Source organism: Argiope bruennichi, chromosome 3, assembly GCF_947563725.1.
Source record: "Argiope bruennichi chromosome 3, qqArgBrue1.1, whole genome shotgun sequence".
Taxonomy (NCBI): domain Eukaryota; kingdom Metazoa; phylum Arthropoda; class Arachnida; order Araneae; family Araneidae; genus Argiope; species Argiope bruennichi.
In genome coordinates, this window is record NC_079153.1 from 81077655 (window position 1) to 81095291 (window position 17637).

Below are 17637 nucleotides of genomic sequence, written 5' to 3' on the forward strand. Positions count from 1 at the left end.
TAATTAATGCGTTCACATTAATTCACGCGCACATCTCTATTAAGTGTGTGTGTGATAATTTCCTACAATATTATGACACAATAATGAATTTTACACAATTTCAGTATTTTTTATTTAATTTTTTTGCTTAACTGCATCAATAGATTACGCAGCTGTCCTGAAATTCAGATCAGTTTCATTATTTAATCAAATGTTTAATCGTGTGCTTTTCTTCCATTGTTGACAACTAAAGAAGGATTCTGCTTCAATCTCTGTAATTTGCAGGATGAATAAAAATATGGAGCTATAATATCGCAAAATTTAGAAGATAAATGAATCGTATATTTATGTTTTTCATAGCGTTATGATATCATGAGAATGATTTCCATTAGAAAAGTCCATGCAGAATATATGTGTGTGTGTGTGTGTAATGATATTTAAACTCTAATTTCAATTTAATTAATTTCCAAGGTTTTATCTTAATTTCGCCCATAGTAACTTCATTCTAAAATATTCTCTTATTTCGTGATCCAATTCCACTTTCTCTACTTAATTAATTCAAGAGAAGCTTTATAGCTGAATCGGCTAAACACCTACACATTCATACGCTCCGCGTTAAGAGATAGAAAACTCTTCAGTAAGCACATTCTTTTTAAAAGATCCCTGTTTCCTTTACATGCGATTGATATGCGTCAGAAATCCTTATCAGAATCTTAATAATATATTAGTACTGTAAAGAAATATTTTCCCTATCAAAATATCAGTTTATATAAGACCAGGGATAAAATGTCCAAGAGCTTTTTCCTTATTCCTCCCTGTGTCGTTCTGTGTTGTGTGTGTGCTCATCGCTTGTACATATGCCTGCTTCTCCAAAATGAAATAAAACGACGTCACGAAATTGAAAATTTCTTCTCTGTCTTCGAAACTATATTTTGCTTTACATAAAATAATGCTTACATATATATATATAAAAGAGAAAAAAAAACTTTTAAAATAACACAGCTTTAATACTGATAATTTGAAGGAATCATGGGCATGAAGTTATATCTACTGTTTAATATCTTTGTAACTTATGGGACGAATAAAAAAGTCAAATTACAAAACCACTAAATTTAGACAATAAATGCACCAGGCATAATAACGCTATGATATCCTGATAACTATTATAATAAATATACAATAAACAGGATGTAGTAAAACTATTATAATGACCCAGCTTTAATCAAGTTTTATCTAAGCGATTAATAGAAATTAAATATAACCAATATCTTCAATGATCCAGCTGGTGTCCAAAGGCGAGACTAGTATTCAATAATTGTTAATCGAATCAAATCTATGGTACACCAAATTTATGATTAAAACCTGGGGAATCTATACCTTGTAAAATAAATTATCGTTGCATTTCTTGATTACACAATAATTCATTCGATAGTGAAGATTGTGGTCTGGGTGAAATGGCTTGAAGACACATGTTGTCTTTTATGGGGTTTATTGGTAACATTAACAACAAAAGGCACATGATTACGCCAAAGTGTAGAAGGCCTAGAGAACTACACATAAAATTTCTCGGGAGAGAGAGAGCCGAGATAACACTCCCCCTAATACAGGAGTCCAGTTCGCTTCTACTGGAAAAGAAATATACTAAACAACATCAGGGAGACCACGTGATACATGATTGGCAGCTAGTTCCGCCCAGGAAGATCACGTGGTTAACTGAATTCTTAACATACCTTGCTTCTTCACACGTAATATCAGTGGTTTAAGAAACCTGATTTCGAAGATTCGAAATATTTTAATTGCTAAACTAAAGTGGCACATATGTAAAAATTACACTATGCAAATTATTCAATAATAAAATTATCTGTATAAACAAATCGCAATCAGTATTGTAGATACCAAAGTGATAGTGTTTTCTCTATTTTTTTTTTCCCCAGGTCAAAGATTTGCAACAATGGAATCAAAAGTTGTTGTCTCGTCCCTTCTAAGGAAGTTCACCATCGAATCTCTGGATTCAAGAGATACTGTTTTACCGTCGTTGAAAATTCACTTAAAGCCGTCCGGCCCAATAAGACTGAGAATAAGACCTCGACATTCAAAAGATCTGTGAATTATTTTTCATAGAAAACTAGTGTTTAAATGTTAATGAGAAATTTGTCTTTATCTGAAACAAGTATTCTTAGGAACATGTACGATTCTTTTAATTCGTCACAACATAATAAATATTCAATTATTTATTTTATTTAATTTGTTTCCACGAAATAAATTATTAATTGTATTGGTGTTGTCCGTTTTAAAAAGCCTATTTCATTTTGATTATTTCACCAAGATTAGATGGGAAAGTTAAAACAATTTTAATGAATACTCCAAAACAATTCTCAAAATGAAAAATAAAGAAACACAAAAAGTATTCAAAAGAAATAACTTATTGTGTCACCCATTGTTGAGTCCATTAAAAAAATATCCGGATACTGGCTATATTACTTGCAATCTATAAAAATTAAATTCAAAGAAAAAATGTCAATGAATTTGGAAGAATGTCCTCTTTAAAAGTATGTAAATAGCATTCACAAAAAAGCCACCTACATATTTATTTTCGCATGATCTTCAAATTTTCCAACTGAGACCCATAATTTTTTGTCTTTTAAATAATTCAGTATCATGAAAAATCCCTAGATGCCAAAAAATTTTGACAAATCGGTAAAAAAATAACTGGATGTACACATGACGAAAGATTTAGGACCTGTTTTAATATATGCAAACATAGCAAATGAGGCTCTCTATTAATATCTTGCTTTATTCAAGTTTTCATATCAGTCAATAATTTGGCAATTTTACTCTAAGAAAAATTGTTTTCTATGCATAATATTATTGGCAATGAAACAAGACGAAATAAGAATTCGAATTCATGCTTGTATTTGTATATTTAATTGCAAATAAATAACAGATAAAATGTACTTACGAAGCATAATATTTAAAATAAGCAAGAATTTTGGAAAAATTCAGCAATTAATATAAATAAAGAAATCTTAACATAAAAGTTCTTGAACCAGTTGAAAAATAAAAATTAGATACTTACTTTCTGATACATTTCTTGATAATTGAAACAAAAATGGCACTATGCTGTTGATATGCATGTTCAAATGTCCAACAAATGATATTTTATATTATTTTTTAAGAATTTTATTTTATTCTTAATATCTTTTTAACAAAAAAATTAATTTTGAAATGTTTATAAACATTTGTTTCATATTTTGTAAAAGTTTCGAGACACTATTATTGGCCAAACACAAAGATTTGTTTTTGCATTTTATTCAATGTCCAAATATATTTATTCATATATTTCACACTGTATAAATTTTGCACTTGGTACAGAAGTTTGCCTCTGTGCTTTTTCATTAATCAAAGATTTGCAATTTGCTTTTCCTATCTCTGTATAGATCCAAGAAACTGCATTACAAATACAGTACACTCCCGATTATCCGCGGAATTGGGTGGCACGGCCGCCGCGGATAACAAAAATCGCAGATAATCCGAAAAAAGTTAAAAACGGGTATAGCAAAAGAGAAAAGAGCCATTCCTAGTTTGAAAAATCATTTTATGTACAATAAAACGTAAATAAACAGCAGGAAATGTTTAACTAGCGCTTAATGTTTTAGTATATCACTCAAAACTAACCTAAAATGCATTTTGTTAATGAAAACAGAAAAGTGCTTTGTACTTACGAGAGGCGTCAAGGATACATAGAAAAATGAATACATATGTACTGTTTTAATACTATAATGTATTATGTAATTACAAAAGCATAACTGTAAAACTTCACCTTTTTGAAGAAATCAGTCATTTGTGTTTGCTTCTTGCTTTGGAAGCATTTTCTCTTTGCTTGGAAGCAAAAAAAAAAAAAAAACTTTGTGTGGCAGGCGCGGATAACCCGCTCGCGGATAATCGGGAGTCTACTGTATTTGTTCTCATGCTTTAATTTTTTCTTATTTCCCGCAAACATGCCAGTTAACAAAAGAGAGATCTAAATAAAATCAAAATGAATTGTAATATCTTTTTAATTCAGTAATGCTATAAAATATGAAGAATTTAGCTTTAAAAAAAACACTATCAAGGGGAAAAAATACTAATTATAAAGTGTTGAATAAGTTCTAAATGGTCATTACGTTTTTGACTGTTTATGATTTTACTTCCACGGTTAAGATCAGTACTTCTTCAGTTTACTGATTAGTAAAACTGAAGAAATAGAAAATAATAATAATTTAATAGCTGAATTTAGAGCAATCAAAAGAAGAAATTTGGAATCCTCGACTCGTGTTTGAATTTTCCAAATACTTCATAAATATTTTGCTTAGAAACATCAAATAAGATTAAGTTTTAAAGAGCAGAACTCATCTCATAATAAATTGACATCTCACTTTAACATCAGATGCATGTATTTCATAAAATAACTTTGAATCAGAAATATCCTAAGGAACTTAAGGGTAAAGAAGACTCAAACATGATAGGTCCCATAATAGGAAAGTTGTGATAAAGCACTCAAAGAACATAATATGAACATCAGCATAATATAGCTTCAAATAAAAATAAAAAAAATCTCAACAAATCAGAAAAGCTAGTATTGGAGAATTAAATGAGTAGACTTAAGAAATAATCGACAACACTGTATAGAAGAATCCAATTTCTTCAAAAGTGAACACCCTACCTAAAAAATAATAACCATATTTCTATTTTAAGGAGCAAAGGAGTTATAGGGAAAAGGAAATTAAAAACCATTATCATTTTTGGCTACTAATTTCATAAAATTTGATCATAAGCTGAAAAAAGGTAAGTTTCCAATGAAACATCACATACCTAGGCAGAAAAATGTTAATATAGATCCTTACTTTCACAAAATAGTTGTTACAAAAACTTTCAAAACAACAATTGTTCATATTAATTGAGATAATAATTCATCAAACATGAATGATTTTTCTATTGAGAATCATTATCCTCCCTATAAAGAATTTATCAAAAAGTTGAACTGAATATGAAAAATGTTTAGAAATTTGTTTTCTGTAAAAAGAATTTTTAGACTTTTTATTTTTACAGAATATTCGTGAAAACAGTGATTTTAAAAAGGAGATTTAGCTACAGTTCTAAAAGGTATAACTTCATTCAATTTATCAACATTTCTTATAATTCATTTATTAAATTTTCTATTAAAATGAAAGAAAGGAATTAACGAATCTGGGGATAAAAAATTAAATGAGGAATATCAACTTTTTTTATATAAAAATGATTCAAACAACTTTAATTAGATGATCAGAAATTCTGAATTAATATGCAACAAGTTTAATCATAAAAAATTGTGATAGCAAAAACACTTCTGATACCACTATCATATAATTGTTATTATAATATCCGATATTATTATTAATGGTCCTTTGAACACTATATATTTACCATGCCATAATCATAGTATAATCAAATTCATAATGCAGTTTTCAGCATAGTCCAGCCCATCAAACTTTGCCAAGATATTTAAGATAGGTATCAAGCTTGTTCAAAAATTTAAGCCATTTCCAAAATTAGATAATTAATAAATGGTTATCAGTTCCAGAGGAGTGTCAAGCTTTGAAAACAATCTTATGACTCAAAACGCCATCAGTGTTAAAAAACATTGTGAAAGCTTTTCAATCCATATCAATCACTTTTATAATTGTCAAAGGAAACACAAGATTTAGAGCCATTATTTGATAGCATATACTGGAATATGACCTCCAAAATTCGTGTATAGAAATAAACCAAATAGGATAATAGAAACAGCTGTTTCACAAATATTTAAACTCTCCTATATTTAAAGTTTTGTCTTAATTTCCAAAGTAATTAACAGGTTAAAAATTATCAAAACAAACAACAAAGTAATAACAGGTTAAAAATTATCAAAATTTTGGATATTTAAAAAAAATATTTATAAAAAAGAAAAGAAATGCAAGAAAAATAATTGTGAACATTTAGTTTGAAGTTAAATTTTTAATCACAAACTTACCAAAATTTCATGTATTAATATTTAACAACTAATTATAAAATTATTAAAAAATTTTTTAAGAAAAGCTACATCTGTCATATAGAAATGCATCATCGCAGAAGCAATATTATAAATTATATGAGTACAGTGTATAAAACATCAATGAATTTAAGTATTAAAATCATGCCTGCAAAATAGCAACAATGATCTTTGAAATGTTTAATACAATAATTAGGAGACATACTAATGATCACTCCTATACGTATTTTAGTTGCTAACTTCTTTTATTAGGAAAAGTTTTGTAATTGTTGCATCAGTTACTGATACACTAACTACAAAATATTTAATAAATAGTTTAAAAATAGGAACAAGTGTTGAAAAAAACTGAAATGCAACATATATATGTTGAGTATATATATATATATATATATATTCAATACAATGATTGAAAATCACAAATATAAATAATTTTGTAAAAAAAAGACAAATAAAATCTCCTAATCGAAAACAATTTTTGGATTTATAGCTTTTTACAAACTATTGATTCAAATAACTTAGAAATAACACTAGAAACTACAAAATTCTAAATACAATGTGATAAAGCAACAAGAAATGTAATAAGTATCAATAAATTAAATTATGTGATCAGATAATAAAATTAGATTGCAATTAATAAATAGAAAGAATAGAATTCTTCTGATGTGTTTAAATATATGTTTATTGTACAAAACATGCAACAATATATCAAACAGTAAATGCAATAGTAACAATATTCCAAAGTGAGCTCTATTGTAAAATCAAATGTATTTAACTTTTCTTTTTATATTAATGTTCTAATTAGTGAAAAGTAAATTGCTTTTTAATTTCATTAAGAATAAGAACAACAATATCAACAAAAATATTTAACAATAGGAAAAAAAATCCATATCATTCATTAATAAAAATATAGTATAAATATTAAAATCTTATAAAAGTAAGCTTCATAGTTGGTTTAAATTGATTATTTTAGTATATTAACTAATACTTCCTAAAATACAAAAAAAAAAAAAAAAAAAAAAAAAAGAAAGAAAGAAAACATATCACCTAATTCAATAAAAAACAAAATATAATGAAATAATTACAAAGTATAGAAGGAGGGAATGTAATACCAATTCATAGAAGGGAGGGAAACAGAGAAAGAATTATTAAGGAAAAATAATTAAATAAATATATTTCTACATATAAATCAGAGTATTTTTTCACATGCAATATAAACTAAGCAGCAAATAGATAATCTTCAATTTTTTTTTTTTAAAGTAACAGGCCTAGTCAATATTGAAATAACTACTCCAAGTTCTAATGGGGAAAAAAAGTTTGAAATTGTCATAAAACATGACAAAACAATCAAATAAGCTAGGCATATTTGCTTTTAAAAATAAAAACATTTAATCAATAAAAATACTGTGAAACACTATAAATTTCATTCAGTTCAAGTTTATTATATCACATTTACTAATTTGCATAAATATAATGCACAGAAATGAAACAACTTTAAAATAAATATAAAAATAATATTTTAATTGCTGTATCACACTAAGATTTCTTTCAGCAATATTTAAAGTTTAACAAACTTGAGCAAAGTGAAATTAATTATTAATAAGATTCTTTAATACATTGCTTCCAGAAAAATTATCTATCTTTTTCTGATTTAACACTACAAGGCATCTTGTAATTCTTTCATGCTTATATCAGTATTTGATTTTTTACTCGTATTTTTGGAAAATGTCCTAGATGAACCACGGCCAAAACAAATATTTGAAGGCACATAAGGCTTACGTCTTGAACTAGTAGGAAGATTTGATTTAACATTCCCTCCTTCATTTGAAATTTCCATTGCTTCAGGGTTTTTATCGCCTCTGTCCAGTTTTTGATATTTAAAATTCTGAGGAAAATTATGATCTTTTAACACATGTGCATCTCTCTCTTCAGAAGAACTGTAAGTATGATTACAGCCGTCAACTAAACAATAGAATTTCGCTAGATTCTTTGCTTTTGCAGCTTCATGGTAACTATCGTGTTTTTCTTGAATGTGAATGTCAAGCATGTTATAGGTGGGGAAATTTCGTTTACACTGACTACAAACAAGGCTGTGAACACTTCTAAAATGAACATCATAGTCACGGATATTTGTAAAAGTTGCCCGGCATCCTTTCTCACCACAAGGAAATTCGGGAAGGGAATTAAGAGATTCTTTTTCTTCGTCCAGATCAATGGCAAATTTTTGTTGCAGTTTTTCAGACTTGCAGAGAGAATTTCCAAGCCGAAAAAACTCACTGTTTAGAGAATAAATTACTATTTTAGGTTCGAAGGGAATCTGAAGCAAATTTTCAAAATCAGACATAGATGTCAATGTATTCATTTTAAAATTCTGTCTTTCAACAATCTGTTTCAATCGTGCTGAGATTAAAAAATTTGAAAATAAACAGAAAATTTCAAAAGCAACCCATTCAATTATTGTTGGTAGAGTTGAGATGTAACTTCAAAAGTACGAACTAGAGCAATTCATAGAGAAAATAATTTTTTATAAGATATTGAATAGAATTAAAGTACTAAAGTCATGCAATATTTTTATACAGTTATTTAGAATTTTCGAGTCACCATCTTAATTTTTATTAGCAAAATTAGTAACTGCTTTTTTTATCAAATTTTGAAAATGCTCTTTTTTTTATATTGTTACTTCTTCAATCTTTACACGTCTCTTCTCCTCTTCCCCATCTTCTATCGTGCTGCTCGCAAAAATCAAAACATTAGTTTCGTTTTTTATTTTATAACCAAACACGCTATTTTTCCAGGCGGCAAGAAACTGTTACCGACTATCTTATTTTATAAAAATAATTTCACTTAATTACCAGAAATATTTGAAAATTCTGATTGTTTGATTTTAAATATTTATGGAATAGAATCTACATTTTTGTTCACATCCCAAACTCCTCATTTCAACTTTTTCGTAATTCATTACAATTTTTTTTATTTTCAAAACTGAGTAAAAATTTGTTTAAATTCTTTATTTTTCTGTAGATTAATAAGAATGTTTGTATTTGGCGCACTAAGCATTGCGATTCATGCAATTTTTTTATATTCAGTCTTTGATGTTTATTTTAAATCTCCGATTATTCATGGAATGACTCCTTATTCAACACCTCTTCCTGCACCAGCTAAAAGACTTGTACTTTTTGTTGCTGATGGCATGAGAGCAGATAAATTTTTTGAAGTTGCGGACTCTGGTGATACGAATTCTCCTTTCTTAAGGTTAGTTTCTTGTTGTCTTAAAGTTAAAAATTTGAGAACTGTTTCATAAACCATTGAATGCACTTTTAACTTGTTTAACATTATGAGTATACATGTATCATGATATGTTCAGCTATTAATAACTGCATGTTCTATTATGGAATTGAAAATTCATATTCCTAAGCAATGTCAGTTCATGATAATGGAGCCGAATTTTTATCCCAAGAATTTGGTTTTTTCTTCAAGTCTTTTATTTCAAGATTAAAAAATGTTCTGAGCTTTTAACTGTGATCTGCATAATGTGAACCATAATGTCCTGGTGATTTTGATTTTGGAACGAAAACGTCCCAGATCTATAGTTTAATTCCATCAAGTATTTGCTGCACATATGATTCTGGCTAGAACTAAGAACACAATATGGTATTGACATTAAATTATCATTAACTATTAAAATAACTTTATATAATAAATCTTAACAATGCTGTAGTCTAATATCAAATTTAGTAAGTTATTGCTAGAAACAATTCAAATTAGATAGTTTCATCATGTTTATAGAGTAGCCTCTGTCAAGGATCACACATCTTATTGTTTGTGTAGCTCTTAAGTTTGGAGGGGAGATATTGTATCCAGGTCTGTAGTTAAAGAATATCTTCTTCTGAGGGTGCAGACAGTAAATTAAAAAAGGTCACTGGATTATTTTAGGTTATGGATATTTATTATATATCACACAAAAATTGTTGTTTAATTGTTCCCAGTGAGATATAGCTTTTATTTTACTTTTAATCTGTTATTAAAATGCTACAAAATCTTTTCCTGAAATAGCATTCTTGAATTATGTGTGAATAAGTCTCTGTGGGTAATCTCATTTTATTGAAATCAGCTATTATCTAAACATAATAGTAAGAATAAATTAGGATCTACACAAGCCTAATAGCTGAGGATATTTTTGTCTTATTGTGATGGCATATACTTTGTACACATTCTGTTTATGGGATTGCATAACCTAGTTTTGTTCTCTTCTTATCTGTTTCTTGTAAACAGAAAAAGTTGTAATCTTCCTTCTTGTAAGATTCTAACACACATGCACATACACACATTTATTTTTATTATTAGTGTAGAGGAATATTTTTAGTCTCAGTATCAATTCAACTATACGCTTGTGTGAAACTTACAAATGTAACCATTCACCACCTCAAACACCCAAAATGTTTTTTTCTTTTGTCAAAATTAAATATTCAGTGAAATGTGTTCTGAACTATGCATCCATGGCTTCACAATGTCTACGATGTTTTTATTTATTTTAAAATAAATATTGAATTTTATATAAATGAGTAATCTTTGTTTTTGTTATAAGTCAGTTAAAAATTATATTCATTAATATCTTATTCCTCTTTATAAACCTTATATTAATTGAGAAAAAGGGATGTTAACAACAGAAATAATATATGAGACATTTAACCATTTTAGTTCTCTGGTTGAATAATATAGTATTTGTGTATTAACTGAGTGTAATTGATAAACTTCTGGCTGAACTACATGTTATTGGCAAACACAGTTAATAGACTAATGTAAGACAGTCAATAGACTAAGATAAGACAGTCAATAGACAGATAATAATAGGCAGAACACAATCAATAGATTAAGATAAGACATGGTTATTTTTTTATGATTAGTCGCTGGCCGGCAGTTAATACACGACTATACAAATAAGAGTAAAATGTTTCAAAATTATTTAAAATATAAATTTTTGTCATTTTACATAATCATAAGATAAGCTGATATAATATAATTTTCCCTTTTTATTATATAATAATCATTATAATTTGTAGGGATATTATAACAAATGTTGGTGCTTGGGGTGTTTCTCATACTCGAGTACCAACTGAATCTCGCCCTGGCCATGTTGCTATCATTGGTGGAATTTATGAAGATGTCAGTGCTGTTACTAAAGGATGGAAAGAAAATCCTGTGGAGTTTGATTCTGTTTTTAATGAAAGTAGATACACATGGGCCTGGGGTAGCCCTGACATTCTCCCGATGTTTAGTAAAGGTAAGTATATCTCATTTTTATTGTGTTTATATAAAAAGTTAATAAATACAATATCTTGATATGCAGTTTTACAGGTCATAATTTTTTATAGTATGTATTTTAAAATTTCTTGAAATGAAATTGTTATGAAACACTGTAAAATTGGTATCATAATATTGAAAATAGATTATATGTGTGTGTGTAAGTGAAAGAGAGAGAGATTTTATCAATTTCATTTCTTATTCAGTGAGTATTGGATGCTTAATATATATATATATATATATATTGCTAGAATTAATAATTCTCATAGAAGTGTGTATTTGTGTTAGTACTCAATAATATAGACCATTTGACCTAAATTTTGCATAGATATAACTTCGGAGGCTGAGAATATTTACCTTGGATAATTTTTTTGGTAAATTGTATTTACATCTCTAATTAATTAAGCAAAACTTTGATGTTTTTCTATATTTTCTGAAAAGATTTCAACATAAAAATGATTTTGACATCTTAAAATTCAAAACATTATCTTTTCAATGAACAAACATTATCTTTCCCTATTTTAATAAGTTTTTAAGAAATGTTTTAAGCATATTTCTCAACAATATGTTTCAATGTTGCAACTAATTTTTCATCTTGTCTTCCCCCCCCCTTATTCTTGATGATGAAAATATGAAATTATGGCTTATTTTTTCCATAATAAATAAATTTCTATGTTTTTAATATATTTTTTGAAATTTGTTTATAATTAAAAGTTTCACTTCATAAGTAAGCAATTATGAAGTTTTTTTTAAGTGTGCATTTTTTAATCACTGTTACAAATTAAGGTAATTAAACGTTAAATTCAATTCTCATTGCTTAAAAATTGCTTTCTTATTTTAAAACATCTAACTTTTTAAAGAATTAACATTTTTAAAGAATCATACTGTATTTTTATATTGATAAAGACTAGAATTGAATTTTAGTTCATACAACTGGAATGGCATGTAATTGTCTTGTTTTTAAAAACACTTTGAATTATAATGTGTAATTTTGCAAGTATATCTAACAAGCTTCATTGTGTAACTTAAGGATGTTACTTTATTATAGATGCTAATGATTTTTTTTTCTTTGACAGTAAAAAAGAATTATTTTATTGTCAAAGGAAACAAAATAACTATAAAAATTCTAATAATGTATTTTAAGATATTTATTTTGGACTTTTTTTTACAGGCATACGTAATAATGTCTTTATTCATACTTATACATCCGCCGAAGAAGATTTTGCTGCAGCCTCTCCATATAGTTTGGATGAATGGGTCTTTCAAAAGTTGGAAGTTAGTTTAAATTTAAAATTTTGTAAATATCAAATATTTCTGAAAATACATTTTCCTAAAAATATAACAAGATTTTTTCAAATAAAAAAAAGTTATTTAAAATTTATTTTTTTAAATATATATGTAATACATAATGTTTTTATTAGCATCTCTGTATCTGCTGAAAAAAATTCTCTCTCCATTTAGTTTGTATGAATGGACTTTTCAAAAACTGAAAAATAATTAATATATAAATTTAAAATTTTGTAAATATTAAATATTCCTTTTAAAAGTACTTTTTTTTTCTAAAAATATAGCAAATTTTAAAAAATAAAGTTGAACAGATTAAAAAATAGTATTAATTTAATTTCTTATAAGATTTTATTACTGGCAATCATTATCAAGCAATAACTTTTATTGTCATTCCTTCTATGAAAGGGTAATTGGTATAAAGTCTTTTTTTTATTGTTAATTTTCAATACATTTATTATTCTAAAATCTTAAAATGAGAAATATTCTATTACTTTTATATACAAAAAAATTTATAATTTCCAATTGCTAAAACTTCTACTATATGACTGAAATTCTATTGCATTATTTTCTTATAAATCAAGAGTAATCAATTAGAATTGCAAATCATCTGTTAAATTTTATTGCACAAAACTATTTTAGAAAACATAATTGTTTTAATTTATTATTTATTTAAATGATATATTTTAATAATTTATTAATTGTATCATGTTTACAATTTCTTTAATTTCTTTGTGATTTTTAGAAATTTTTTGATGAAGCTAGAGCTAATGCAACCTTGAAGAATATGCTCTTTCAAGACAAAAATATACTGTTCCTGCATTTGTTAGGAATGGATATTAGTGGTCACTCCTACAAGCCTGGTTCCCAGTAAGCAATGAGGCAAGCTCCCTCAATTTGTGATGTATATGTTGTACAGACCTACTTTATTTATTTGCCTTTTTAGTTTCTATGTTGAAAATGTTTTTAATTTATTTTTATAATTTATAATATCAAAAAATATCTCAATAAATTGTGTTTTTAATTTTTTATACATTAATTTTTTTTAATTATGAAACTTTCAGGTTTTTATTTGAGGATATTAAAACTCTTCTAGTTGTAGATTTGCATTACAGAATAGAAATTCTCCAAAATTCTTCTTAACTCATAAACATATACTTCTATCAGACTCATTGTAAAATATGTTATAATTTGATTAAATTTGTATTGCAGAACTAGTAAATATTTTAATTTTAAAAGCATTCTTACAGATTTTTTATGAGTATTAAGAAATAGTGTAACAAAAATTAAACACTATTGATTGAAACAAAACTTGAACTATTTATCTGTAAATATTAATGTAAATATTTAATTTGTATGTAATTTTTTTTAACTAAAAACCTCAGATTAAAAACCTTTTTGAAAACAGGGGGAAAATAATTTAAATTTTAAAATAAAAATTCGAAAACTTAATTTATAGAACTTATAAAAATTCAAGAATATTTTAACATAATAATGTATGCTGAATTGGAATTTCAAAAACATTCATCTATACTTGTTTATTTTTAAAAAGTAAAAATGATAAAATCGTTAAAGGTTTTATAACTGGAAGAAGGATTCAAAATTTCAGGAATAATCAATCAGTTTTACATTACAGAAAAAAAAAAATTGGGTTAAAAAAATGCTTTTTCCTTCTAAGTTTTTACTTCATGAAAATTTAAGATTATCAAGTCAAAACCTGAACAGATAAATATAATGAAAATATCCTAAAGTAAGATATGTTAAATTTAATAATATTAAATATTTTCTATGTTAGAGATATTTTAGAATCAATAAAAATAATTGGAAATACAAAATCAAAATTCACTGATATTAACCAAAAGTTTTACGTATACATCACCTTTTATGATGACTTTGATTTCAATTAAAAATTTGTAAATTATAAGAGGCAGAAAATAGATTTTTTTAAATAATATTATTGACAGTGTCATCTTTTTACATTTATATTATATATATCTTTTTTTTTTCTTTGCAGAGAATACATTAAAAATACTCAAGTTGTTGATGCAGGTATTCAAAAATGTGTTCAACTGATTGATTCCTTCTTTGAAAATGATGGGAAAACAGCATACATTTTCACTTCTGACCATGGAATGACAGATTGGGGTTTGTTCCATTTATTGAAATTGTATTTATATCGAAATGTTCTGATTGTTTATATATTATGAAACTTTCATTAAACTTTTATTATAATTTTTTATATATATATATATATATATATATATATATATATATATATATATATATATATATATTGCAAAGATATCATTTTTATCATTTAGATTTTTTCAGTTGCTATTTTGAAATATGTATTTCATCATATATTAGTTATTATTATGAAGATTAATTTCTATAAGAATTAAGAATTTCTATAATGTATCTAATTTCTATAATGAATAAGATTAAGAATTTCTATAATGTATGAAGCATTCACAAATTTCTATTTTTCATTGATGCCTTTTAAACTTATTGTGATTCCTTTGTGAATACAGAAATTAACTATTCCAAATCAAAATCAGATAATCCAATCTTTTGAAACCATGGTTTTTTTTTTTTTTTTAATAAATTGTAAATAAAGAAGGAAGAAAACTTTCTAGAAGTATTGAATTTGCTTATGAAATAGTATTAATTGGTGCAAATAGAATTGTTATGTAGCAAAGTATCTTTTATATATTTTTATTCATTTTGAAAAATATCTTGGGGGCGGGATGTGTTTTTTTTTTTTTTTTTTTTTAATAATTGTTATGCTTTCTTATACACTTGGGCATATTGCTTTTTTATTTTAATTTTCTGTTGCATAATATTGTTTTTTAAAAAATTGCTAATTTGATAGATTTTTTTTTTCCTGTGGCTTTAGAGAAGAATTCATTTCTAATAACTTCAAATTTTGTGCAATACTACTTACATTTTTTTTTCGTGTCATTCTGTTAAAATAAAAGAAAGTTAGTCATTTGCTTTGCAAAGTGTCATTATATTTATTTGATATTCTTATTTGATGATACTAACAAATAATATATAATATTGATTCATCCAATAAATGAATTATATTGATATTTTCTTATAGAAAAGTAGCAGTATTTAACATTAACCAATCTAAAGTAAGAAATAGTTTGAAAACAAAACTAAAATGAAAACAAAACAAAACAGTTTCGAAATCGCAACAAAATTTATTACCTATTCAAACTAAAACCAAAAAAGAACTTCATAGTATTTAGAGAGCGCAACTGCAGCTACTTCTAAAACACAGATGAATTGATACAAAAGTATTAAAATCAAGTTAATAGGAAAATAAAAAAATAAATTAATAAAAATTAAACCGAAAAAAATATAAAAAAGAATCTGGTCTGAAGACTTTTTCAAGGGTCACCCTCAGGTAGGGATTCAAAGAAGTAAGGGATTTTTTCTGTGAAGAAAATGCAGACATTTGTCTAATAATGATTCCTCATGACCCGAAAATCCCCTGAAATTAGGCCCAAGAGATATACCATTTTAACAGGAAGGAAAATACAAAACAACAAATTAGAAGAAAATAACTACTACTAAGTAAAAATACAATAACAAAAATAACAATAAAAACAAAAAAATACCATAAAATAGCACTAAAGGAAAAACGAAAAGGCAAGGACATACCATCTACAGTCAAGGAAATTTTAAGCTATCAAATGTGATTCCCGCTTTTTAAAAACACTAACAGTAAAAAAGCTAACGGTAAATTAGGTTAAAAATTATAGGCTCCCAGCGCCATCTATTCAGTGATCTAATATGCAAGGAAAGTTCTATTATTATTTAAGCCAAAGGATTAATCCCAAACCATACCTTGTTTAATTAAAAAATTGACATTACAGTAATTTCTTGGAAATTCATTTTTAATGAGGTTGTTTGATGCTTCAATATATGAATTTTTATTATTGCAAACCCTTTTGATCCTGTTAACTTGTGAGAAAATTAGATTTTTGAAAATTTTAGAGTTTAGATTGGAATGGTAGTTACATAGTTTTGTTATTTTAAAGTTGAATTCATCCCTTTCATCGTATATACTAACTATTGTTTTATCATTATCAATTTCGATTTTTAAATCCAGAAAGGTAGCCTCAAGTTGATTTTTATTTATTTCTGTTAGAATTAAATCTTTTGGATAGCAATTAGTAACAATATTAGTATTGTCGAAGTTAATCAAAAGTAGGTCATCAATATATCTCCACCCATTAATTAAATTATATTTAATTATTTTTTTCTCATTATTTTTTTCCTATTTTTTTCTCCTATTTTATTATTCTTTTTTTTTTTATTTTCCTATTAAGTTGATTTTAATACTTTTGTAGTATTTAACATTATATATTTGTTCCATCAATTCTTTTCTCATTCCCTAATCTTTTGAATGTCATCAACTATATTCATAAGAGTTGTGTCATGGAATATTAAAATGGCCACAAATTGTTTCATGGGATCATATATGGTACCTCTTATTAATACAATCAGAATGCTGATTATATTAATAAGAGGACCATGCTGATCTTAAAAAATTTATGAAAGATGGGGGGGGGTGAACTATAAAATTGTAGAACAGAACTTATATAGTATGAAAAGTTATTTTATACATAGGAATACCAAAAATAAAAGTTTTTTTTTTCTTCATGATTTCCAAGGCTTTATGCAATGAAAGTTTTCCAAAATAAGCAATTAGTTATTACCAGATCATTTATCATTATTTTTCAATCTTCCTAATGAACATTTGAATGTTATATTAAAGACAACACTGCATATTTAATTAATTGCCTTCAGTTATAAGGCATTGAATGTCTTCAATATTGTCATAGAGGGCATACACTTTCTCTTTGAAATTACTCTGCTTAAATAAAATCGTGTGAAGTAATGTCCAATAAGCAAGGAAGTGATAATACTGATACTATCACAACTAATTATGAAAATCTTATTATAATAGTACAGGAGAAAAAAGAAAAGAAAGAAATTCCTCACATCTATTCCTGCTA

The 17637-nt window shown here is 26.2% G+C and overlaps 3 protein-coding genes across 5 annotated transcripts in view; 2 read left to right on the forward strand and 1 right to left on the reverse strand.

Moving 5' to 3' along the window:
• Positions 1 to 2218, forward strand: part of LOC129963929 (cytochrome P450 4V2-like) — a 28197-nt gene extending 25979 nt beyond the window's left edge. For all 3 annotated transcript variants that reach the window (XM_056078525.1, XM_056078526.1, XM_056078528.1), the window contains one exon: positions 1914 to 2218. In XM_056078525.1, the coding sequence (XP_055934500.1) occupies positions 1914 to 2086 (173 nt within the window). In that variant the 3' untranslated portion in view covers positions 2087 to 2218. The remainder of the gene's footprint in view (positions 1 to 1913) is intronic.
• Positions 2219 to 7035: 4817 nt separating this feature from the next.
• On the reverse strand, positions 7036 to 8476 carry LOC129963594 (zinc finger protein 511-like). Its single transcript, XM_056078063.1, has one exon. The coding sequence runs from the start codon at positions 8382 to 8384 to the stop codon at positions 7680 to 7682; it is 705 nt and encodes a 234-aa protein (XP_055934038.1). The 5' UTR covers positions 8385 to 8476; the 3' UTR covers positions 7036 to 7679.
• Positions 8477 to 8739: 263 nt separating this feature from the next.
• LOC129963540 (GPI ethanolamine phosphate transferase 1-like) overlaps positions 8740 to 17637 on the forward strand; it is a 30884-nt gene continuing 21986 nt past the window's right edge. The window contains exons 1-5 of the mRNA XM_056077981.1: positions 8740 to 9274; positions 11083 to 11303; positions 12495 to 12598; positions 13353 to 13477; positions 14622 to 14752. Of these exons, the coding sequence (XP_055933956.1) occupies positions 9054 to 9274; positions 11083 to 11303; positions 12495 to 12598; positions 13353 to 13477; positions 14622 to 14752 (802 nt within the window). The 5' untranslated portion in view covers positions 8740 to 9053. The remainder of the gene's footprint in view (positions 9275 to 11082; positions 11304 to 12494; positions 12599 to 13352; positions 13478 to 14621; positions 14753 to 17637) is intronic.

Bases quoted from the DNA above. Each gene is read 5' to 3' on its own strand.
- LOC129963594 (XM_056078063.1), bottom strand. From the start codon at position 8,384: ATGAATACATTGACATCTATGTCTGATTTTGAAAATTTGCTTCAGATT.